This window comes from Pelecanus crispus, chromosome 5 (assembly GCF_030463565.1).
Source record: "Pelecanus crispus isolate bPelCri1 chromosome 5, bPelCri1.pri, whole genome shotgun sequence".
Taxonomy (NCBI): domain Eukaryota; kingdom Metazoa; phylum Chordata; class Aves; order Pelecaniformes; family Pelecanidae; genus Pelecanus; species Pelecanus crispus.
The window spans coordinates 73,707,131-73,733,935 of NC_134647.1; the positions used below are offsets into that span (position 1 = coordinate 73,707,131).

At 41.1% G+C, this 26,805-nt stretch overlaps 1 protein-coding gene across 1 annotated transcript in view; it reads left to right on the top strand.

Annotated features, from left to right (window-relative positions):
• The first annotated feature begins 5,486 nt into the window (after positions 1-5,486).
• The window catches only part of ST6GALNAC5 (ST6 N-acetylgalactosaminide alpha-2,6-sialyltransferase 5), a 71,509-nt gene continuing 50,190 nt past the window's right edge, over positions 5,487-26,805 (top strand). The window contains exons 1-2 of the mRNA XM_075711264.1: positions 5,487-5,552; positions 6,227-6,463. Of these exons, the coding sequence (XP_075567379.1) occupies positions 5,487-5,552; positions 6,227-6,463 (303 nt within the window). The remainder of the gene's footprint in view (positions 5,553-6,226; positions 6,464-26,805) is intronic.

Below are 26,805 nucleotides of genomic sequence, written 5' to 3' on the forward strand. Positions count from 1 at the left end.
TATTCTCACGCTGTACATTAACTGATTTATTGCTCTGAATTTGCATATATGCTTATATAGAGATATACTATTTGAATAGCAAAGATGGTTTCTATAAACCTGTAGATAAGAACAGTACCTATTACCCAAATAAGATATATATAGCTTGGCCACTGAAGGACTTTACTTGATTCTGTGACTGTGCCTTTTCAGTTTGATGGTAATGGATCCCTTTGTTGCTATAGTTGTTGTTCAGCCTGTCATCATAAGTGATGTTTGTGTTTGTGTTAGTAATAGCAAGAGAGTTTTCTATCGACTCTCTAATAATACATAAAGAACTGCAAACCAATCCATAATGAGCACTTACCCTTCTTTGCTTCCTTTTTTGCTCTAATGCTTCATGTCTGATATTTGCTTGGTAATTTTTTTAAAAGTTTAGAAATTCTGTACCATTTAACACTTTGACTTCCTGTTGGTGTAGTTTTTCTCTGCAAAGGAACAGATATATGTACACTGAAAGCTGACGGATTCAGGATCCTGTTGACATCTCTTATATTACAGCAAAGGTACCCCCAGAATATTCAAATGTATCCAATCTCTTGCCATATTATAGTAATTACGTCCTCAGTTGCTTTAGTCCGTATGTTAAATCTGTGCTCCGTTTAGAGATTACATATGTCTTCCTTCTTTTATTTTGGTGGTGGACAGTGAAACAAAAGGCCATGAAGAATAGTTTCTGGTCACGCCTGTTGGCTTCCACAAGTGGTATTGGGTACCCCCCATCTGCAGCCTCCTGTGCTAATTTCTTAACCTTCAAAGTTTCTGACTTTAGACATGGAATTTTGAGTATGCTGTATATTCTCGGATGTGTCTTATTTAACTCCCCCCCCCCCCCAAAAAAAAAAAAAGTAATTAGAATGAAGCACAGTGTTTCACATGTGGTCTTAAAGCAAATGAGTCCATTCAGTTGAGCTGGACAGATTGTTTCTGAACCATCCAATACTTTTATTTATGCTTCCTAGATTGGGGAGAAAACTAAGAAATAGAAAAGAAAAAACCAGCAGATTCAGCAGATCTTATCTCACTATTTTCCCCCTTCTGTTTTCATTTGCACTTCTATTTCCATGCAATATTTCATTTTTTTATGCATCTATCACTGTTTGCTTCTGTCAGAAGTTCAAAGGCAGCCTGCTTTCATAAAGAAGAGACAGTATTGACTGATCTATAATATTGTTTCTGCCTTTTTTGACCAATCCTCAATGCATATTTCCAGTTTTGGAAAGCATTTCATGAATCACTGGGCAGTTTGAAAAATCTATAGTGTAAGCTCATTACTTTGCTGGCTGCTGAATGTTTTCCATTGGTTGTGCTTGCGATGCAAAAATGCAGCCCTTTCTCTCAGGAAAAAGAGGTTAAAATTTCAAATATACATAAATAATAAAATAACACGTGGAGGTGATATCAGTGTGATGTATTTCATTTCCTATACACCTTTACTGCCCCTCTGTCTATTAATCCACACGAACTTTCATCATATTCCAACCTCCTTAGCACCTTTAGTCTCATTTTTCTAGCTAGTCAGTCAAAAAATGCTTACTTCTCCCCCCTGAGATGTGACACTCCCAGCCGTCCTCCCAAATGTCACTGGCTAGAGGCCCAGGACAAGCAATATTCTGTTCTACGCTAGTGATCATGGTTTAAGCTCATACCTCATGAGGCTGCAGAGCTAGAAGTGGGTGCTTTATACTTGCTAGTGAGCTCCTTGCCCCAGCAAGCAGAGAGGGATAGAAGATGTATAGGAGTTAATTTCAGTGGGGCCAGGATTTTATTCTTGAGGAGACCAGTCCAAGGATTCACAGACCACAGAATATAATGGAAAAGACAAAATGATGCAGCTTTAACAGGGTCACTTTTAGATTATATTTTTAACAAATATTTTCTCATGCTTAGCCACATATAGAATCTTAGTAACTCAGATTCTTCATTTCAAAGGCATAAGGATATCAAAGTGGTCATGATACAATTAACCTCCCCCCTCCAATCTATTTTAAGCACTTCTATCACCAATATTTTTCTGAAAAAATCTTCATACCATAGTGTGAAGTGAATGTATTTAAGTGCTTTCAGCACTCCTGCAGAGTAACATGCAGAACTCACCTAGAGTTTAACCACTTCTATCACACCAGATCCCTTTTCTTCTCACTCTTTTGTGAAGGGTCGTAGATAAACAAAAACTTCATTTTCTTACTCTCTTTAAAACTGGGCACAGATCTAAATCAGTTATCTAAAATACTCTCTTTTTTGCAGCAAAGGAGCCACGCTGCCGTCAATGAATCACAAAATAATGAAACATTTAAGACGTCTGGGCTTTCATCCTGAGGAGGTGACAGGGCTGAAGAGTAGCTGCAGCTTCCAGCTTGGAGGCGTTCCGTGTACTGACTGCACGCACAAACCCCTGCCTCTGGTCAGGGTGGAAAGGAGAGAGGGACACCAAGGTCTAGGGCAGGGTTTGCTGGAGTCACACAGGTAGTAGCCAGTGCGCTCAGGGAAAACGTCCTGGCAAACAACATCTGGGTGATCGGCAGAAATACTAGCCATTGCCCTCATCCTAACTTGCACTGAATATTTTGGCTACCAGTTGCTCAGATGCACTGGCATAGATGAAGAGTAAGAGGCTCCTCCACTCGAGTACTCATTCCAGGCCAACCATAATGTGGAAACTATGTTTATAATTGTTCGTTATATTAAGGTGTAGATTATGCTATGTTGTCTGTATATGAACTTCATGAGAAATGAACCACAGTGTGAAAGGGTGTTTTATATCTATACAAGGAAATCTCTGAAAGACAACCTGGGTTAAAATGCATTACAAAAAGATACTTATTTAATTCATCCAGACAGCTCAGGGAAAGTTGCTGTTTGACCAGTTTTATTTAGGAATCGGTGAAAGAGCCCTGTTGCTCCAAGTCCATTGTCAGTTTTGAGAAGTTTGTGTCTACCGGCTTCACTACTTCTTACATGGATTTCTCACTCCACATGGATTTTTATTTTGTCATTTGTGTCTTAGGTCCTCCTGAAGCTGCCACAAGCAGATTTTTATTTCATGTGACTGTTTTGTCAGCTGTAGCTACCGTAAAGGTGAAAGTGAGAAGGGTGAATCGGAAGAGGGGACAACCCAGTCCCTTCCATGCAGATGAAAAGCTCTCCTCAGTCAGACTTTGTTGAAAAAAACTAGCCACGGCTCTGCCACTTTTTCTTCTGGGCTAGGGAAAGCAGCTGTTTATGTTTTAATCTGTCTTTACCCTTAGCTCTAAGCAGGAATAGAAATGCGTGGACAGTTCGGTATCCCTTGCATATTGAAAATAAGTTGGTTGAAGCAGGAAGTCAGATGGACTTTAAGATGTTGTCTGTATTGTTTCCAAGTTGCTTTAATGCTTAGGAGTTGAGCCTATGCTCTTCTCTTTACAAGTCTATCTATTGGGTATACAGATGCATATCTACAAGTATGGAGATTCCAGTAGTGTTAAACCCAAACCTCCAGATCGCTAGAACTATTAATTCATTGGAATTTAAAATTAAATTAAATAGCTGGGCTGTTTTCCAGATGATTTCTAAATTTCCCATGCTTACACATAAAAAGCTCCGTAGGATTTACATTACACTACTGTATTTGTTTCAGTCGGCATTTGACTGCCAAGAATACTGTCTATGACCATTATGGCAATCTAATTAAATATTTGACAAGCAGAAAGCTGGACATTATTCAAGTCAAGCTCAGCATTAAATTAGAAAGTTTAGTTTGTCTCCTTTATCAGTAGATTTTTAAATCAGCCTATTCTACCGAAACCCATAAGTTTAATGAATTTGGTCAGACATACTGTGTAACAGATGTCTAACATACAGCCATGAGCCTAAATCATAAAAATGATGCTTCAGTTTGGCATGGCAAAATATATTAGAAAGGCTTAGAAAGGTCAGCCACCAGCAACCTGCTTGCTGATAGTTGAGAAACAACACTGTAAAATGCATGAGCTGCCTTTTGTAGTCTCTCGCAAGAAGCCTTGGAGAGCCACAGATAATTTGCTTTCAATGATTCATCAAGTTGGCCCTTTGTTTCACTAATTTGAGTGTCAAGTGCAACCACATAATAAAGAATTACCAAGACCTGATAAGATTCTTCTTATATTGCTTCGCTTGTCTTAACAACTGGTACGATTGAAACCAAACCCACAAACTGAATAAATAGCAAGCATGCATGCAATATGGCATTCTTTGAAATGATAAAGCGTGTTTACTGCACTATCCGCTGATGTGCCATACATTCTTGTTTCTTTTTACTTTCTTAAAAGGCACTAAATGCTGCTCGGTATGCCAATGCTAGAGATGGCATTTGTTTCACTGTTAGTCCTCCAATGAATTAGTAAAGATAAAAAATGGATTTCAATGACAATTCCAGCCTTGAGAAAGCTGCTGTTGTGCCCATGGTTGAGTTAGCCTGCTGATCGTTTTCTCCTTAATGTAATCTTTAATGTTATATAGCTATAGGTTAGATGCGAAGCCATATATTAGAACTATTATTTCCACGAGTAATTTCAAGAGAAATATCTTCATGATTAGGAGAGATTTTTTTTTTTTTAAATGCTATGCTGTCAGTTTAATAACTTCATAAGAAATCAACCTTAAAATGGCTTGTTTTGAAGGGGCACATTTATAAACGTGGAATTCCCAGAGCAAGAAATCTAGGTAATTTGAGGTCTGTTAATGAAGTTTTCACAACTGAACTGTACACCATTAACACAAAGAAACAGTAGAAGACTTTAGGAGGCTGCTTATGAGAGTGGGAAAACGTCCGTCTTCAGACACCACAGAGATGGCATGGGGAGCAAGCCTGTGAGATTTACTTTAAAAAAAGAAAATGAGGAAAGCTTCTGTCAAAAGGTTTTGAATCCGGTTTTTAGGGCTTGGGAAAGAGAGGGTGTCGTCAGCGCCGCACAAGGAGTTGAGGGCGGCGATTTTTTTTTTTTACCAACGTGAATGTAAAGTACTGCCTGAACGCTGCCGGCTTCAGGAAACCCAGCTAGCGGTGGGAGCATGACGGATTTTCCGCTAGGGAAAACCACCCATAACGTAACGTGAGGGTCGCGGCCCGGGGCTGGAAGCAGGACGGGAGCCGGGGTCGGGGGGGAGGGAGGGGGGAGCCGCTGCCCCCGCCCGCCGCGGGCCGGAGGGGGCCCCCGCCGCCCCCGCCGCCCCCCGGCCCGCCCCGCCCCGCCGAGGAGCCGGCTCGCCGGCGGAGCAGCGCGGCCGAGGGAGGCAGAAGTTAACTTCCACCTGCCCGGGAGCCGCCGCTGCGCCCGCAGGAGGAGGCGGAGGCGGGGGCGGGGGCAGGCGGGGCAGCCGAGGACCCGGCTCTGGCAGGCTCCGAGGGTCCGGCCGGCTGTAATTCCCCCCTAATCCCCGCCACGGCGGCGCTTCCCCGGCCGAGCCATGTCTGCGGCTTCCCCGCCATGCCGAGCCTAGCGGGGAGCGGGAGGACTGGCGGCCGGGAGGCGCTCAAAATGAAGACCCTGATGGTAAGTGCATTGCTGGCACCGCTCACCCCGGCCCCGGCGGCGGGGAGGAGAGGAGCGGCGCGGAGCGGGGCTGCCCCGGGCACCCCGCACACGCTCCCGCCTTCCCCGGGCTGCATCCCCGCCGCTCGCCGGGATCGCGCGAAGGCGAGCAAAGCCCCGGCGGCGGCGGCGAAGAACTTTCCGCCTGCTTTCTTTTATTCGTGTTGCTCGTGGTTTGGGGGGATTGTGCCTGCGTGCGTTTTAAGGAGCGTAGAGCAAGCCGATCGGCTGCTCAAAGGACGAGGCTGGAGGTAGCTGCGCGGCCGGCCGCGCTCCAGTCCCCGACACTCGTTAAAATGCACGGGTGAGGTGCCCAAAGCGGGGCGGCGGCTTGGGAGGGAGAGGCGCGGGGGAGCCGGGCGCACGGAGGGGAGCGGAGGCAAGGAAGCAGGGCTGGGGGGGAGAGAGGGAGGGAGGGAGGCGGGGGAGCGGGCCGGCGAGGGGCCAGCAGGAGGAAGGAGGGGGTTCCCCAATTCTCCTCTCGCACTTCTGGCGGCGTGAAACTTGCGAGCGCGCCGGCGGGGAGCGCTGCGCCCCGGGGGGCCCGGCGGCGGGGGAGCCCCTGCCCCCCGGCGCTGAGCCGCCTCTCTCGGTGCCCCCCGGCGCTGAGCCGCCTCTCTCTGTGCCCCCCGCAGCGCCACGGGCTGGCCGTCTGCTTGGCGCTCACCACCATGTGCACCAGCTTGTTGCTCATGTACGGCGGCATCGGCGGCGGGGGCCACCCGGAGCCGCGGCGGCAGCAGCAGCAGCAGCAGCAGCAGCAGCAGGTGGCGGCGGTGCCCAGCCGCCCGCCGGGACGCGGCCAGCACCGCCCGGCGCTCCCCGTCGGGGCCGGGCTCCTGGAGGGCTACATCAGCGTCCTGGAGCACAAGGTGAGCCTGCGGCGGCGGGCAGCCCCTCGGGGCGGGCGGGGACCCCGCGCTGCCCCGGCCCCGCGGAGCCCGCCTTGCTGCGAGCGGCGGGGCCGCCCCGGCGGGACGGGGGCCCCGCTGCCCCGTGCCTGGCCCTGGGTGCATGGCGGAACGGGACCCGGTGGCCAGCCTGCCGGCGGGCTTTGCTGGCGTGTCGGTTTTCTCTTCCCTTGCCCAGCAGAAGATGGAGGGTGAAGTGTTTTGTTTCTGATGTTGGGTGCTAGAGGTGCACTACAAATGTCTGTTTATGACGCTATCAGGAAGGGTTAAAGAGGGAAGTTTAGTTACTGAAAGGGAGAGTCAGTAGGTAGGTGTTTATTCTTAGTTCGTTTCCTCTTGGGAAAACGAAGAGAACTGTATCTCCTGCACCAATGACCTTTTCGTCCTCCTCCTGGGAAGCAGAAGTTGTCAACCATAGTCTCCATTCTAGAAACTGGGGACACCTCTTTAATGGTGAACAAAATGATGTCCCTCCCCTTGCCACAGGAATTACCAGGCTGGCCTGTCAGACTGTAATACCCGTTCACCAGAGACAGGCAGACTAAGCTTTGATATATCACAGGACAGACATAACGACATAAAGTGAGCAAGGTCGCACATTCATGCTGAAGGGATACTCGAGCTTCGGTAATTTTCTCAGAAGGCAGGTTCCTCTACTTCTCGTGCAGCGTTCAGTTTGTTGCATTTACCTGGAAACTCCAAGGAGCCTCTCTGCCAAAACCCCAGATAATGTTTAGTGTACACACACATCTTGCAGGAAAAATTTACTGTAAAAAAATAAGCGAGGGAAGTGAGGATTCTTAACTTTCTCATGTTTTCACATCCAGACTGACATCTTTCTGAAAGATATGTTGTCAAACAAGTTACTGAGCTCAGTTTAGCGGTACTGTGTGAAGATTAGTGACTTTGATATACAGAGATTTTTATTGTTCCTTCTGGCTTCACTTTCTATGCAAGAGTTATCTGTAGGGCTCTTAACACAGAAAAAATAGCTCATGATGGTCCCTTGTAGGCTTTATTTGTTTTCTTACATGGTTCTCCTGGAAGTTCTCAAATGTAATGTCTCTATAGAAGCAGCAAGTTGGGCCATGGGGCTCCCTACTGTGTGAGGTGTTCTCTTTTAATTCTTTTGTTCTTCTTGAACATGACTAGTGATGAAGTGTGGATACATATGCACACGATTTTTGTAAGCAGTAATAATTGAAAAGGTATCTACAGGTTTTTAGGGTGTGTATGTGAGTAGCCTTCTGACACTGGTAACCCCTTACATGGATTTCTCCTGACTCCCAAACACCCTGTGTTAATAGAATGTACTGAAAATCGCTATTCTGTGTTTATTATTTTCCAGGGTAATTTTAATGTTTCCCTGTGTTTTGGAGAAAGCTGATCCTCTGGCTTTTTAATATATTGTAATATGGCCCAAAACCCACAGATACTCCATTTCTGAATTTCATTTCACATAGCTCATGCCTCACAGTAATAATCTGCTGAAGCTTTAATAACTTTTCCACATAACTTCTGGGGGTCAAAAAGAAGATTATGCAGTTCCTGCTGGGTTTCCAGCTTGCTTTGTCTTATTTTAATGCACATGAGATCATGCAGAGAGCTGTGCCACTGTGGTATACAGAGCAGTGAGGACACTGTATTACCATAAGGAGATGATGGGGGAGAGAAGGGCTCAGATTTGACTCTTAATTAGTATTTTAACAGACCCGTATATTCAACATGGATTTGTAATCTCAGAATACATAGGTTTCCTGCAGAATAAAAAATGGAGAATGCAAAAGATCGCAGGCATTAATGGTTTGGAAAAAGAAGGACGCAGGATCGGTGATGATGAGAATAGGGAGAGAGATTGCAAGAACTGAGAAATGGTGAAAAATTTTCAGAGAACATGTTTTTCGGGTGGGACACTGGCGACTGCAGAGAAGACAGCTTGAATAGCAAGCAGCATAAAAGTCCAGCCCAAAGTGAGAGAAAATGAAGGAATCGGGGAGGTTGATGGAATATTAGGAGAGCTGCAAGAAGAGAGCAAGATAAAATTCTGTAGCTGTGAGAAGGACATGGTATTTGAAGAGACAGGGAGGTCTGGAAGGAGATGAAAACTACCTGTGTTTGAGGACAACAGGCTTTGAAAGGTAAGGGAGGGAATGACTTCAGCAATGGTACGTGTTATTTTAGTGGCACAGAGGGTGACAGTGTGAAATGACAATGGATGGTTGATTTTTCACAATACAGCTTCCTTAATTTCCCATATAGAATCTTGGGATTATCTGTCAGGTTGAATGACCTGAAGCTGAATGACCATTATACAAAATTCATCCTTGGTATGTGTTCATGCATGAATGACAGCAGTAGACTAAATGTCTAGATCATTCAGATCTAGGAGCTGAAACATGTTTGTAACTTTAGAAAGACTTTGTTTCTGGATCCCATAGTTTGCTTTAATAGGAAAACCTAATTTCATATTTGTGGTGGTGTACCCATTCTGATGCACTTAATGAGAATAAGTATGCACATATATGTAGAAGCTATATGATAAGTACTAAAGTTATTATTATCCATAATCACAGTATGAGTATTGAGGCGTACAGAAGCTATGTTACATGGCAGTATAGACATTTCTCTTCAGGGATAAAATTTAACAATTGTCCACATTGTGAAATATGATATATTACAAATGTCTGGCACTACTAGCAATACAGCTCATTTAGTAGTGCTGGGTGATCATGTATGGAGACTATTTGCCAGAAAATCAAGGTACTTAGTGAAGTACCAGTGATTTTAAAATACAGCTTGCAATATTGTAATTACCAATTATTTTCCTCCTTTTATTTTATATTCAGTAAGAATTGTAGTTCTTCATCCATTCTGTCAAGATAAGCTGGTAGTCTCTGAGAGTACAGCTAAAATATGTAATATTCTTTTTAGTGGATTGAAGAGTCTTTTTGCAGAAGTCTCTTGTCACTTGGTCAGATTTGTGATGTTTTGTTTTAGTTCTTTTTTTCCCTGAATCAAGCAGCAGAGATCAAAACCCACGTTCTTAGCTTTAGCAGCCTTTCACAGGTTAGCAGTGCAAACTTCGTTTTTGTTGAACTGAACTCTTAAAACAAGAAAAGTCAGAAATGCAGTGGATTCAGAGTTTGGTTCTTGGCATTTCGCCTCTGCGTGTCCCAGACCAACAGCACTTGACAGTCATTTGTTGATGGATGTTTGAAATGAATGAATGATACCTTTTTTGTTCCTAATAGCCAGCTGTTTATATCCTAAAACCTCTCACACTGGGAACAGAAAACATGGTTTGCTGATAGCTGGTATTGAGAGGTCAAGGACCGAAATGAAGTGGAGAAGTAGCAGCTACCCTTGTACTTCTGAGGAGCTGTTGCTTCCTGCAGAGGCACATTGGCGGAGCGTAGCGCTGCTTAGCTGTTGCATCTGTTCTGCGATGAGGAAGGACAAGAGTCCCAGACTGTCAAACTAACATCTTTCACAAATTCTTTGAGTGTAATCCTGAAATTAAAGAGGTTTTGTCACTGGCATCGAGGGAAGCAGAATTAGCCTTTTCCGTGGGGAGGCCCAGGGATAAGACTTTCTGTTGATTTATCATAGTGCTAGCAAGAAATTACAATGCTAATATTTTTAAAGCAATTACTGCATACAAATAGGAGACTGTTAATGAAAGGAGGAAACCTAGCACTATTCCAGAACTTGCAAGAAATAAATATTTAACCATTATATTACTATTCTGAAATGAATGTGAGAACATGTCTCTGGATAGTTAAAAAGCTTTTTACCCAGTATTGACTCAACAGTTGGCACTACGAATAAAATATGAGTTTGTTGCGTATGTAATTGAATAATATTTCAAGCCATCAAGGATTTTGTTTCTTAGAAAATAAAAAAAAAAATCAAAATCAATCTTGCAGACAAAATGTATGATTTATTAGAACCAAGTTTAAATACCTTGAGAGCATTGCGATCAACATGATAATTTAAGTGATCACAATGATTTCTTTGTTTATGATAATGTAAATTATCATATGCAAAGAAATCTTTGTGATCCCTTCAAATTAATGCAGATCAGAGAACAGTGTAGTTAATGAACTGTTTGAGGAAGAGTCATTCTGCAAATAGTGCGTTAGCTCCTTAATCTCTGAGACACGGTAAGTTGTTCTGGGATGAAACTATTTTTTTGAGGACAGTAAACTTTGTGCACTTAACATAGGGGGGAATCTTGCCATGTTTTATATTCTTTTTAATGAATATTAGATAGAAAGAGTTTGGAATTTGAATTTTTAGCTAAATAGTTAAACTATGGACAGTTTGGGGCTGAATAGTTTTGGGGGGGGTCACTAAACCAGCCTTCATAACTAACTTATGTGGAGATGGGATGGGATTAAATTATTTTGAGGGTTTTAGTGTCTTTCAAATCAGTTTATCACAGAATCATAAGGTAGCTTAGAACAAAGCAGCTTGTCTTGCCTGAGGTGGGATCGAGCCCACTGAGTTGAAATAAACCATGTACCATGATTTCATCACATGTTCCTATTTGCCTCTGAAATTCTTACCTGCCAAGGAAGGAGCACAGACTTTATCATGCAATTAAGTATTTGATGAAGCTTTTATTATGTGAGAGATCCACAAGGGGGAGACTTTATTCTAGAATAACCTTGTTGGGGGACACTTCCATCTCTTGGAGAGCTAGGCAAGATGGGAGGCCAAAAAGCCCCTTGTTGAGCATTTTGTTGGTTTCTTGGCTTTTTTATCTGTTGTGCTGATAAGCTGTAGGTTCATTAAAACCCTCATAGAGTTGACAGAGTAAAAAAAAAAAAAAACAGGACTGTGACAGTTGGAGAACATAACTGAATATCCACATGCACAGAGCAGAGACAATTGTTTTACCAGATTTACCCAACGTTTGAATAATGACTATCTTGTGCTTTTTATTTTCTTGCTTTTGAGCTACTGCAGTAGTGTGCTTTTTCAGCCTAACGAATCATAATACTGGATTCATGCATTTTGATGACCCTTGTCTAAAATTTTTAGCAGCTTCTGTGTGCACTAGATGATGGATGATAATACCTAGTGTGCAATACATAGCGCACGACAATGATAGGAAATGATGGCACATTTTCCTGTTTTCTAGGTTGCTTGGCACCTCTGCAAAGAACCAGTAGTCCTAGCTTGGAACTGTTCCTACTTAGAGTATCTTGAAATATTTTCAGATGTTTACATACAGGTATCGGTTAGCTGTGCAGTTTATGCATTTATGTTATGAAGAAGGCCATATTCTGTAGTTGAACAAGTTTTTTACAGACTTCTGACTCCAGTGTCTGCTTGAGAGAGAACACAAATGTTAGCTATCAGGATAATAAAAACAAATAATATTTTACAGTTGTCACCGTTGCCTAATTCTTTCTAAAATAAGTGCCGTTAAAGAAGAAATCTGACTAGTAGAGGTAGTGACTCCAGGCAGAGGTCAGGATCTGTTGCTTAAAAGAATTGTCTAAAAAGAGTACAGGTGTCACTAAATATTCAGATGTCCCTGAAAATTGAAAGATGTTTGGTATGCATCTAATACGTGGTGTTATTACATTCATTCATGTAATGTGGTGCATAAAAACCTACCCAACCACAAACTAGCTGTGTTCTGATCATTTCCTGGTTATTGAGAAGATAGAGGAGAGTGAATCAGTGTTGTTATACTGAAAACAGAGAAAGTATTGGAGTTTATACCAGGTGAAGACCTTGCCCCATGTAATTCGTGACATTTTGTGATGTAGCTCTATTCTTTCATAGAAACTGAAGCAAAAAGATTATTTCAGAGACTGTATCACAGTATCTTGATGATAATTTCAGTACAAACCTAAATAGTAGGTAGATGGTCAGGTCAAGACAGTTAGTGCAGAATTGTGTTTTAATTTTCTCACATTTTAAAAAAGGCACGTCTCACAGCAATATCTGATACCGTGAAATCAGTCATAATATGTTTTTACAACTGACTATGACAAAGTTCTTTATTTCTTTTTTTTCTTCATAGAAGAAAAATTGCAGAAGCATGAAGATGTTTTTATTTATTTTGCACTTCGGTTTTTTGATTGATTCTGGATTATAGCCTTTATCCTGAATTGTGAAAAGTGAAGAATGAATAAATATGCTCTTTCCTGTTTCGTGAATATCCTATGCATCATATTTTAATAAGTGGGTGCTGTCTGTTTCCCTTGTCTGCTTCCCTATCTTCTTTTGTGAACATACAAAATTCTTCATTTGATGGATATGCAAAATACTGCCAGGCAGGGAATTGGTGATGCTTTGTCTGCTAGTGACATTTGTCTGTCTCTCGTGCAAAACCCCTTAATTTTTTTTCTTTTCATTTTCGTCATTAGTTTCAATTACCACATTTATATTTCTAGTATGTGCTGAAGTATATTTGACAACCATTTAAAGTTACCATATTGCGCACTTTTTGCACACAGTCTTCCACTGTGAGCATTTTAGGCTCTTTTCATCTTCCTGTGAAGACAAAGTGTTCTTCTGAAGGGTTTTAATCCTTAGTGGAAGCAAGTCTGAACTAAATGAGATTTTTCAATGACAGGAAATGTCATTTTTGTTCACAGCTGATGGATATCTCTCAATAGAGTTCCTTAAGTTCTCCCTTTCTGCTTGTCCTGGGGCGTAAGTGGATATTGAGTGTCATCCTAACTATGTGCTATCTTCAGAACAATAGACTGCAGGTAGTTTCCTTTTCCCAGTGACCTTCCTTATTAGTTTAACCTGTATTGCTCAGTAACGCTTGGTATGCACATCCTTGATGCTGAGGTGGCATTGATACGAAGAACTCGGTGTATTAATTGAACTTCTAATTAGGGCAATTATGATCAAATCAGCAGTTGTTTGGTGCTGATGTAAGCAGATGTGACAGCACAAAAGCTACTTTGAAGGTGAGATGAAGCATCACGATGTTTCACCTCACTCTGTTTCACCTCATTCCTAAGCAATCTCCATTAGTCATCATTCTCTTGCTCTGATAGTTAAAGCTTCAAGTGTTAAGACCGTAATTACTGAAGTTTGCTATCAGCTGGAAAAGCAAATATTTTCAGTTCAGAAACTGCTATTAATTGTTCTCCACTGTCATTCTGAAAATATCCAAATACAGTTAAGAATAAGAGTCACGTAGGAAATGAAGGGGCAAGTCAAAGCTGAAGCCTTCTGCCTTCAGAGAGCCTGTTTGCAACAGAAGTGCAAAATACAGATGGAGAAGTGGAGCTCTGAGGTGCCCCTTGATGGTGTTACCTGAAAGACAGAGTTGGGCACTGAGAAACACGTGCGCATTCCTATCGAGAATATACCACATTTGAACTGAGGTGGGGCAAATTCGGTAATACTGGTAGTGCCTGGACTGTATTCAGAGAGACATAGAATGTAAGAGAAGCACAATGTGTATATTGAGTGTGATAATAAATACTAGATTCTAACCAGAACCTTGTAAGACAGAATAAGATTATTTTAAAATACGGAGGGGGCAAACCGATACATTTAATAGAGGACTAGAGTCTTTTTTCACAGTGACAGTGAACTAGTGCAAAATGTTCATTGTCCAAGAAAAGGGAGCAGTAATGGGTTTATATGGTATACAGGCAGCATAGATCAGGTTTTCTTAACTCAGATTTAATAATCTGGACTGTGGTAAGTAACAAGAATATATAACAAGGAACATATATATATATATACTATATATATATGTATATATATATAACAAGGAACAAGAATATATAAATGTGTACTTCATTGTCGAATACAACACGCTAAGAATTCATTGCAGCTGTAGAAAAATTTCCATTACAGAATGGATGGCTTAGTAAGAAATAACCTGGAAAAGAGGAAGAGAATGTTTCTCACTAAACAGTCAATACATTTGGAATATGCATTTTTATTTAGCAAATATTATATTTTGATTTTAGTATGTTATTAGCATCCTCAGATATTGGCATGATGTTAATATTGCACAAGCAAAATATTCTGTAAATTTTGTACTGTTGGACAGTAGTAAATTAGAATATGTCTTGCCCTCAGCTATAGCAGGTCATAAAAGTAGATGTAATAACACTCAGCAGAGCATCAGTCTAAGAGTTATCTCTAAGGAAAAGAAAAATTCAACAGTGCAAGTTTGTGCAAATGTATCAAGCTTTGTGCACAGGAAAGTTAAAGGAATATTGTTATGCTTAAGAAATGGCTGGCTGAGAAATAGGCTTCTAGAGACTGCATTCATCACCAAGCACATGCTGCTTACCAGTTTGCTTGCATGAGGTTAAAACCTTTTCTCCCAGTTTGAGGCAACAGGCCGTGTTTCGTAGATAGTGATCTGAGCTATTCAGGCTCATTGCCTTCTAAACTTTCTCACCTGCATTGCATTCTCTGTGGATAGGCATTTTTATTCCATTTCAATGAAATTCACCCTTGTGACTTGTGTGAAACATAAGCATCTGAGGAAGCACATAATTGAGGCAGCTGACAGGAAGGCGGCACGTGGTTCCGGGCTAATAAAGTGCGATGCAGAGATCCCAAAGCTAGCGGAGGCTGGGTCAGTAAGTCTACGTAGTGTAGTTCGAGACAGGCTTGTTAGCTTGAATTTGAAAGCAGAGTAGTCGCACTGTGTCTGAACAAGTAAATCCTGACCTTTGGCAGGTGTATTTCTTCTGGAGCTGGGCTGGCTCTGCACTGTGCTTTCTGTGGCATTCAGGGTCAGAATAGGCTGAAGCTACACAGGGTGCCTAGGGAACGGTGCTACAGACATGCCCAAAACAGTTCTGGGCAATTCTCAAGTGGAGTGCCAGGGACTGAAACTGCATTTGAAATACTACCTGTTCTTTAACTTTAGCCATCCAAACTATATACACCTCGTATTTGCAGAGATTGAACATTTGGCCACAGCAAAGACATGTTTAGAAAACATGATGATTTCCAAGACTTGTCCATAGGCTGTATGAGATAGCTTTTTGGCCAAATGCTTGGAAGCAGCGCTGCCCCAGCCTTATCCTCAGCCTTTCCGCAGAGCACGGAGGCTCACAGGGAGTATGTGCAGTTGTATAACCATAGAATCATAGAATAGAATCATAGAATCGTCTAGGTTGGAAAAGACCTTTAAGATCATCCAGTCCAACCGTTAACCTACACTACCAAGCCCACCTAAACCAATCAAGGGTAGACTAGACTAAACCATATCCCGAAGTGCCACATCTACCTGTTTTTTGAACACTTCCAGGGATGGTGACTCCACCACCTCTCTGGGCAGCCTGTTCCAATGCTTGACCACCCTTTCCGTGAAGAAATTTCTCCTAATTTCCAGCCTAAACCTCCCCTGGCGCAGCTTGAGCCCATTTCCTCTCGTAAACCAACCCATGCTGTCCCTTCCCTGCTCTGCTCTGCCTTTCAGTGTGGCATCTTTGGGTCTGTCCTTCAGACACTTGGCTAAATTCCATCCTTGGAGATTAGAATAATGACAAATGTGTTCTTAAATTTTGTTGCTGTCCATTTTATTCCTAATGCTACCGTAAAAGGGTTAGTTTTACACATCTCAGCATATTGGTTGGCTCTAAAATTGGAACATAAAACCTCAAAATACAGCCAGTGGTCTGACTGCAGCTGCCCGAGTGACGCAGAGTTAATACTGCCTGGCCCTCCTCAGCTTCTCTGCCTGTGCCTGCACAATTGTAGGTGAACTCTTTTTTAAAAACAAAACATAACAAAACCACTTTGTGTTTTATTTAGATAGTTTCTTTCTTAACACTTATATTCCACAAAATGGTCATTATTATTGATGTTATTGGTGACTATCCAAAATACATTTTACAAATTCAAAACCTATGGCAGTCACCACTGGTTCCATTTGTTCACCTACTTACGTATTCTCTTTGTAACACTGCTCCGGATTTCTTCCTGGTTTTAATAGTGATTCATGAGCCTTATGAAGACTGAGACGCTGTTACAATGCTGCTCACATTATCCATGAGAACTACCTCGGACATGAATGGGACTGTGCATAATAACCAGCGCTTCAGTAAGGGTTTCCCCCTCTCGCCGAGTGCCAGCTGACGTGATGTCTGAGCATATGTCTATATGGGATTTTGCCAGCAGACGAGAGCATGCTCTGCCCTCCCTTTGAGCTGGTTGGAGATGCACCGGCTCTGCTCTGGCAGCTGAGTAGCTGCAGTTAGCATGTTGCTAAGCCAGAACTAATAAGCTTGACTGAGAGGCAGGGTTTATTATCTTGGGCTTGGCAGCATATTTAGCGTGGTTATGTAGCTTACGCCGTAGAGCTTCTCTGTGTCGTACAATCTCGATGCGGAGGCAGAGCTTGCTTGTGGTTGGTTGTACAGAGCATGGGCAGTACTTGCTTGCGTTCCCTGCAAAAACCTGCTAGTCCATATCCGAATGGTTTTCTAACCCTGCTCCAGAGGAGTGTTTTCAGTCCTCAGCCACACCACCAAGAATTTCCTACCTAATACGATTGGAGAATATAACTGCAACCGACAGATTTATTGTACAATTGTACAATTGCACACTTCTCCGTGTTCAGTCAGAAGTCTTACTTACATACCTCACAGTACTCTTGCTACTTAAATTTTGGTCATTAGATTGCCACATAGTCACACATAGTACACTTAACAAAAAAGACTATTTTTCAGCATTTCTCTTTTGTACAGCAGCCTAATACGATAGACGATGTTGTGGACCAGGTTTTCAAAGTTTGAAATGAGACCCTAAATTAAGTTCACAGAGCTTCTAAGTCACCATTTATGACAAAATCTGCTGTTTTCACTGGGCACATACTTACTGAAGAAAAGATTTTAATTGCTTTGCTTCAGAAAAATCATGTTTGAGAGTGAAGCTAAGGGGTTTTCTGCTTGTAACATGGCTATTTCTATATACATAGCTTACTTTATTTGTAATGTTTGTGTTTTCTGGTATTCTTACTGTGTGTATTTCTTTGGAAATGTTGACAACTGTATCTTAATTTCAGTCAATGAAGAACTTTTGCTGATAGGATATTCAGTAATATCTTCACTATCTAACATAAGACTGCTGAGCCTTCATGTTACTCTTTCCTTATGTAATTATCATATTAATAGATTTGATTTTGATTTATCTTTTAATTTTTATGAATAGCCAAAAGCTCTGTTTTTTTTACAAGTAGAATCAAAACTAGAGCTAAATTCTTCACTTTCACTGTATCTGCTTTATGTCTCGGTAGCAGCGCAAAGAAGCGATGAACCTAGTTATAGATATGCTGCATATTCTTTCTCAGGAGTAGTGTTGGTGTATCCCTGAGGGTTTAAGGGCATAAATGAGGTACTTTGTGCAGCTGGTAGATGTGGAGGAGGGATATCAGGGCCAGGAGGGTATCTCTGGTATTAATGTGTCTGATTTCTTCCAGCACAGTGATCCCTTTTGATCTGCAGCAATTTGTGCAGTACAGAACAGCTTTCAGGGTATCTTTAATTATGCCTGTGGACATTTTGGCCTGGAAAGTGAAATGAGGCTTTAGAGTCACCTTTCACTCCCAGCTGTGCTGATTTGAAACTTCGAACAGCTTGTTACCCGCTTCTAAGTGCAGGGATCATGTTTCTGCTCTCATGAAAGACACTGAATGTGCAGCATCCTGGGCTTCAGGAGAAGGTGCAGTTGGCTCTCAGTCTTTGCGGCACAGCTCTAACTGCTGTCAAGATGGAACAGCAACATATCCTATACATACGTGTACCTATAACCTCTAATAGCACGTATCTTCACATCACATCTAGATTTGAGACAATTCACAGGACCTGAAAACCTGTCTTCGAGGCTTCATATTGATATGGAATGCAGTGAAACTGCTGCGTTAGGAGCACCTTAGAAATAGAGTTTATGCTAAAACCAGGCAGAGCCATTATGCTTATATCAGTGTTCTCAGACACATATGGAATGAATTGATTGATGATAAGATGCATCAGCTTTATTAAAGTTTCTCAGAAATGATTTTTTATAATTATGCCACTTCCTAGGGATGTTTTTCAGTGTGTTATGAAGATGACATATCCAATTTGTAGTGCATAACATGAAAAAAATAATTTTAACGTGACAGTTAGTGTCCTAACATTTGAACTTACAGGTATGATGGTTCATTTTCATGGTCTATAGCAAATAAAAAAAGATTAATTCCACTTGAAGCTGGAAGAGGTGATCTCAGCCATGTCATGCTAAGTCCAAGGACTAACAGTTATTTAAGTTCTCAAGACTTTTTAAAATTGAGTGCAGTGCTCACAGGAAGCGTATGAAAACCTTGTGACTGAGATCGGAGGTAAAACCAGCTGTAACAGAGCAGTGTGTAAGCCCGTTTCGCTGAAATTGTAGTTCCATTGCCTCTTGATTGCAGATGATGAGGTTGCATCTGCTTGTCTTTTTTTTTTTTATTGGAATTGCTTTTTTGTGTACCAGTCTGTGCAAAGCACCGACTCTGAAATTCAAAATAAAAGTAATCTTTAAAAAGAAGTAAGTTTTCTAGTTCCTTTTTGTTTCCCTTGGAAAACAAATAGTGTGTCAAATTTTTTTTGTTTCACATCCCATAGTTTACATCAGTAAAACTACTGAAAATTACATTACACTGTGTTTATTAAAGTTGTGCTCCTACACAGTAATACACATAAGACATCTTATACTGCCTTAAGGATTAAGTTAAGCTCCTTTGTCAAGCCTGTTGGTATGGCAGGACTGTTAATCTTTAACTGTCAGAGTCTGGTTAGATCCTTCTTTAGACTGAGGCCATGTCTAAGTGCAAAGAAATTAAAATGAATCAACTCTCCTAGTATTTACGCCTTCATATTTTTGCACAGAGCAATCAATAAAAAGAGAAGCTGTGTTAGATATACATATTTCTGTAAGAAGATTGCATTTCAAGCTCTTATTTAGCAGCATCATAATTTGCTTTATGTTTATGCTTGTGAAATACGAAGACAAAGTTGACAGAGTGTTCAAAATATTAAATTCATGAAAACACGATCTGCAGTGGGTGGCAGCTCATTGAAAGGAGGACAGGGGAAATTTTGTGAACCTACATTTCCTAATTAAAATTCCATAGAGTTGTCTACAGTATGTTCGTGTTTTATTACATCAGTAATTACTCTTACATTTTCCTTTCAAGTTACAACATTAATTCACAAAAGAAGAAATGTGCTATATTTGCAGATACTTAGACAAGGCAAGACTTGAAACAAAACTGTATGAAAAGAATGGTGAAGCTGGGAGGCAAAGTTAAATTCACTGTGAAAGATTAAAGCTAATATTTTAGCCCCAACAGGGTATAAAACTGGCAGTAAGGAGCCACATTATTGTGTTATAGGTAGCAAAGGTTTACATTTCATTGTGGATGTCTGTACTGTTTAATTAATGTTGTCCTAGCTAAAACTTGTGAAGAGGAATTTTTTAACAATTACCTGATAATAGCCGACTAACGCAATTTGTGCAAATACTCATTCAAAGTGGTAGCATAATCATTCAATGAAGCGACACAGGTTGTATGTTGAAGCAGTAGGTAAAATATACTACAGAGAAGCTTTCGAGTGTGGTAGATGCCTAAATTGTACTTTTCTAATCAGGCTAGATTTTTTGAAATAGTAGGAAAAGAAACCCTGAACAAGTAACAATTTTCTTTTGCATTTTCCTTCAAATATAGTTTCCAGCGGCTGGTTTTATATTTTACACACATACAACCTTCCCATTTTCTGAAACAAGAGGTTCTTCCCCTCAACTCATTAAATAATAATACTTTGTACTTACATATCACCTTGCTTCTGGGGATCTCCAAGTGCCTTAGAAGCATTAAATGGAGACTCCTGCCTTAAAGTACAGGAGTATTAATTCCTTATGACATAGGGGGATAGTGAAACAAAAAAATTCAAACCATAGTTTTGACCTTGGGTGTCCAGTGAGGAATTTCAGGTGGGAGCTGGAAAAGTGCTGCATTGTTGAAAACTGAGGGGACTCAACCTCAGGATAGGTGCACAAGCAATCACTTGAGATACCTGACTTCCATGCGTGGCTTGGAAGTGAAATTTCAGACCTTGTCCCATATAATACCGACGTTATATACAGTGGATTGGCAGAGTTATGCACCTGAAATGGATTTGAGATACTTATTTTGCTGTGTAGAGCTGCCAAACAGAAAAATACTTAAGTGCACTTTCAGTCCAGCCCTTCTGCTTGGCCAGGATCACGGTGGAGGATGTTTTAGCCCAGATGAAAGATAACAGAAGAGAACACAATTTGTGGTCTTGAGTTGGAGCTCTTACATGGAAATGGTGTGTAAAGCATTTGAGTTCCTGCTCCAGAAGCTGTTAAAGCACATCTTTTGAGAAGCACATAAACTGGAGATTACAGCATTACCTTGTAACTTTCCAAAGAGCCTTCTAATCTGTTTTATGGAACTGGGTAACTCCCCCAACTTCATCATGTGTGGCAATGTTAGATGTCCTGCAAGGCTGCCAGATTTAGCCCCTGTCAGATCATAGTCAGACATGCGGAAAGAGCAGTCCTGAAGCGCAGATTTAGGTGGCGGCTGAACAAGGCTTTTGAGGACCACACTTCTGGTTTTGGCTTTCAGGTTCTGTCGAAGTGTCATCAACTATGTCTGAGACACTGAGAGATCCCTCCAAATTAGTACACAGGCACTTAAATAAATGACCTAATTTTCAGAGCATGTTGAACCACATGCATTTCGGTGACTTATGGCAGGTTAACTCTTTAAGCGTGGCATTTGATGTGCGCAGCAGGGCTGCACAGTATTTTGGCTCTAATAAACTTTAATGGGGCGTGCAAATACAGGCACTGAACAGCATTAAATAGGCACCCTTGGGTCCTTAGGTAAACAGTGTATTCATCATACTGGCACCAACTACTTATACAAAGTTCATTAATTTATTATGCCTTAAAAATACTTGGTATATATTTTATATTGTGCATTTGGTATCTATTATATGACATGCTATTGAAAATATATTCTGTTTAAAAATCAAATACATGAATTTCAGCGATGGGGAGAAGAATCATGGTAGCACATGTCAAGATTTCCCTTTGCATATTCAAGTAATCCTGTCATATTTTAGTGTAAAGAAAAATAAAATCCTTGCTTGACTGCAGAAGATGGCCAACAACTAGGATGATTTAAAAATATATTTGAATATAAATGTGCTTGTATAAAGTACCTGACTGATAGTTTTGGAGTATAAAGTCTATCACAATCCTGTGAAACAAGAACGGTTTGAGAAGAGCAGGAAGAATCTTACCATATACCTGGAAAGATCATCTGCAAGAGCAAAGGTAGAAGTAGTCTTTAGACTGCCAGCTCAGTCCTTAACCCCTATGAATGCTGATCCAGAGTTTCCTTGGACATTGAGTTGTGGCGAAATCACTTGTGGTGTGCCTGTATTTGATCTAGTAGATGAAAATGGTAGGTCTCCTGAAATTCTGTAGGCTGTATCCACTGTATGCTTAGTGTTTAGATAGCCCTTGGTTTTCTTTGCCTAAAATTTGCAAAGTCTAGAGAGCAAGTACAAAAATTATACACAATACAAGAATACAGATATAAAAAGTTTAATTATTTTCTGTATAGCAGTAGTGAGATAGGAGCAAATGGGTACAGAAATATAGGATTTATGGAGTATCATCTTTCAAAAAAAATGAAGGTCTTCTTTCAGGCTTAACATTCCACAGCTGAAGTCTAAATGACCTCAGTTTTCTTTGCTTTCCGTGGATTAGGTGTACATATTTTTCTCCGCCCTTTCAAAGGGTGAAAATAAAGATAAGATAATTCTGTTCTCATTTAAATTAGGAAAGTTGGAGAAGAGAACTGCAAGTAGTGAATCTTGTTATCACGGATAATAAAACTGCAATAAAAGCTGCACTGCACAGCTTTCAGAGTGAAGGTGTACAAACCAGACCATTCTGACTAGACACTGAAATACACATATTCCTGCCACAATGTTGTAGCTTAAGCTAGATACATGACTCACAAATGGTGAACCCTGACAAATAATCCATCAAGTGATGTTGAGACTCTGTCAGGGAAGGCAGCCTCAAACAAATTTTTTTTTTCTTTATTATAATCCATCACTTCTTGTTGTGCATCTCCTAACGGTCTTATATTGGCAGGCGTTCCTGTAACTCTCTCTCTTTGTATTTCTTGGGAGAGCGAAAGCATAGCATTGGGTGGCTAAGGCCATTCCCACTTGCTGCTTTGCAGAGCTAGGAAGAGGCACACGAGGTCAGAAAATGCTACGAATGAAATATTGTTATTCAAAGAGCCCAATCTTGCTTCTGCTAAAATTCTGTGGAGTTCTCCCCTGGAAATCAGCGGAAGCAGGATTAGTGCCCAGGTCTGCAGCCCAATCAATTGTTATTAGCAGCAGCCGGCAGCGCTGCGGGCGCAGGCCTGCGAGGCGTTCAGCATCGGCGGCTCATCGCCTCCTCGAGCGCCTCTCTTATGTTGGCACAGAGACTGATTTCCTGGTTCTGCTTTGAAGTGTTGAAATCTATAGATCAATAAAATTTGAAGACAGAAGGGCAAGTAGCATGCAGGGTCAGGCCCTCTCTGTCAGATTCGTACAGATTAGGGAAAAGAGTGGGAGGCTGCAGTCCAGGGCTAATAATAGTTAGGTCCCAAGTACTTCTACGCTGAATGTTTCTAAAAATCTTTATATATGGGTCTCATTGTTAAAGGAGCACAAGAACTTAGAATACTGCAGAGGAAATTGGAGCCAGAGTGTTAATACAGAATTGGGAGTGAGGAAATAATCATATTTTTTTAGGATTCTCTGCATTTAAGGGTGACAGCGATAGAAAGTGACACTTGTTTTTCTATCAACAGGTCTAGGTTTTAATAACGTACAGACTTTGGCGGTGCTTATTGTCGCACGTTATTCTGATAGTGTCTGTGCAATGACCATTGGTAAGGAATTCCCATCTGAGGGTTGATGTTTCAGTGGTCATCCTCAGATCTGAGGAAATCTGTATGGTTTTATGAGCAGTGCCAGGATTATACTATTGAGGGACACTGAATCTCTGTCTTTTCATTCTTGAAACTAGCACTGAGCTCAAGTCCCAGCAGTGCCCTGAAAGGCCAGAACTTCCTTTCACAAACCACTGACCTTTCTTCTTGATTATCTTTGTGAACTGGTGCTGTCTTTCAGTTAATAGAACTTTGTAATCGGGGAGCTAAGAGGGATAAAATAGAAGTGACAGTTTTTGCTGCTGGTTAGATGGTAATGTGAGTCCTGAATGCCTTTTAAATATGTTATTCTAAATCTGAGGAAATGGAGAAGAGCACTTGTGTGTATTAAAAAGGCCAGGAAAACAAACAAACCAAAACCCCATTTGTCTGATGGGATTGAAGGATGTGTCACTCAACTTGAAACTGGAGATACAGGTACAAAAAACCTTTATGAATGCAAAAATGCAATGCCTTATTATACTTCAGTATGCTTTTTTGAGAGATTTACTGTTTTAAGTATAAATCCTGTTTGTAAATATTACTACACTGCAACTGACTTCTGGTTTAGTCCTGTAGTTGAGACTGAAAGAGAAATTCAAACAGCAAAATATTTCTGGAACTGGACTGTATCGCTCTTGGCCCCTGGTGAGAGTTAGAGCAGCTCCATGCTGTCTCTAAATTTATTCTCTCCTTTTGGTGTTACCCTTTGTTGTGGTAAGCAGAGTAGTTCAGTTCTGTACCGTTTGCTGCAGCCTATGCTAACGGCTAAGGGAGAGGTTGGTGCAAAGCCGTTCTTGGACACTTCACAATGTCTGCCCACTTGAACACTCCTATATAATATTTTAGAAGTATGCAATTGGCTTAGTGTAAAATAGAACCAGGCTAACTAGTCTGAGTTTGAAATCTTTGGATATTAAACCCCCAACATTTCAAGATGAACCTGTCTGTGTCTGGATGTGCCCCAGGTTTCAGAGCGGGTGCCCCCTCCGAAGAAAATTAAGGCTCCATATCCTGAGATGCTACAGGCTTTCCCATAAGGCATATGGTTGATAACTTTGTAGAAGGCACTAGCAGTACATTTTAGGTGAGGGCTGAAACAGTGGTGGTGAAAGCTCCATGTCTCCTACCCTTTACTCTGGCTCTCACTTTTAAACACTCAGCTCTCATTCCTACAGAGGCTGTTGAGAAACAGTGAAGGTATCGAACGAATCCTATCAGCACCCTCATCTGACCTCAAATTCAAGAACCCCAAGGAGTGCACTTTCCTGTGTTAAGCAAATTGTTCAAACATTTGTCTAAACACTCACTGCGGATGTATTCTTCTAGGACTGATGTTTTCTACAGGACGTACCTCCCATGAAATGGTGCTTACCTAATGTTTTGTGTTGAAAGCAGCGTTTAAAGAAGACAAATTATAATTTGGCTTCAGCAAGTGATGTTTGGCAGTTCATTTGCTTTCTTAATACAGAAATGAAAATAGTGTGACAGTATGTGAGAAACTGTTTATTCAAGGCCATACAAGAAGTAGACTGCTACGAACAGACCTTGCTGTTGTTCCTGGCAATGGACTAATTGGCTCCAAGGGCAATGCAAACCTAGGACACAGTTACAGAATAAGGTGTTTATTTATGTTAACATTATTTCTTTAAGCCTTCTTACAGAGCAGGCTCTGAGGTGCCAGGTGCTTTCAAACACAGGGCAAGGAGACAGTCCCACTCTATTGATTGTTCTTTTAAGGTGATGTACCTAGCATTTGCATAGATCTTCCTAAAATGCTTTGAGCCCTTAGGGTAAAGAAGGGATCAGTGTTACGACTCTCATTTTAAAGATGAAAAATGAAATTCAAAGTGATAATTTCACTATAAACTAGGCAGCCTATGGGTTCAAAGTGATCCACAGGGTTGCTTCTTAGACTGAAAGGCAGCCTGCGTTGTTTGCCTAGGGTTTCTCTATTTCTTGGCCAGTGGCTGACCAGAAGGATCCTGACAGCTGATCGAGAGGTCCAGCCTGGTTACCTAGAATAAGACTTACTCAGTTCACATCTGTACCCACACTTGCTGGACCTGCTGTGGGTCTGGTGTGGTTGGTTGATGAAAGGCAGCAAATTCTTATTTGTGTAAGGGGCTGACTTGCAGCCATGAAATGGGATAGAGAGTGAAATTAGACATTTTCACTTCTGTGTTATGCATTTGCCCTACAAAGTTGCTTAACTGAAGTGCTAGGTGTGGAATGCAGGTGAAACATCCTCACCCTTGGAAAACTATACAGAGAGCATCACAACCAAGTGTTAGTGTTTTGCGTGCGATTGTCATGTTCTATTTTTGTGGAAGGATTCAACGGTGTTAATTCTTATTTTACCCTGGCAGCATATCTAACTGCAAAAGTAGTAGGCATTCTTTGCCACCTTTGCCCTTTAGTCCACTGGTGTATGTGAAATCACCAGTTTTGAAGATATGAGGGAGGGGACATCAGATTCAGTATTTTCTCACTGATAAAGCTTTTGGAAGGATTCTTCCAGCTTTTGAAATGGCTCAGTTGTGCCAGTTCAGATTTGCATTTCAGAATGGTTCCTCTTCTTATTTGCAGTAAAAGTGAGGATATGGATGGGATATGTAGTGTTGGGATATGGGATGGATACAGAAGGGATATGTAATTCACATGTAGTGAATTTGTGATACATGGTGGATTTGGTTTTAAAAAAATAAAAGGTCTGTGCTTTCAAGCCCAGTGATGACAATATAAATCAGCTTTTAGTTATATCATAGCTGTGTTTACCTCAAATTATTTTGAGACACCAGTGCTAAAGTGGAACATAGTGAAACATTTGTTCTGAAGTCAGAGAAACTAGCTCCTTGGTCTTCTTTCAGTAAAGGTTAAATCCAGTGTTGGAAGAACACTAGTCTCAAAAGTGCCAGTTGTGCTTTATATATCATCTCAGTGTGACATTTTTTAAAAAAAGTTCTTTTTCCTGTGTGTTATTTCCTCATCTCATTGCATCTCAGTGCAGTCTGTTGCTGTGCATTCAAATAAAATATACCATTAAGATATATAATACTGAAAGCCTCTGCTCTGAAGTCCAGTGAGACACATTTCCCCTTTTACTAGTAGATAGTGATAATGTAAGTCTCTAATCTCGTTACTTTGAAAGAACCACCCCATAGCACTTGGGTGCTTTAAAAAAGCAAGAAATAGAAGAGACATGATTAAGTTTGTAGAAGTTGGAAGGAAAATGTTTCTTTTGAGGTAACAATACACTTCGCATTCAATATTAATGTTCTGGAAGACA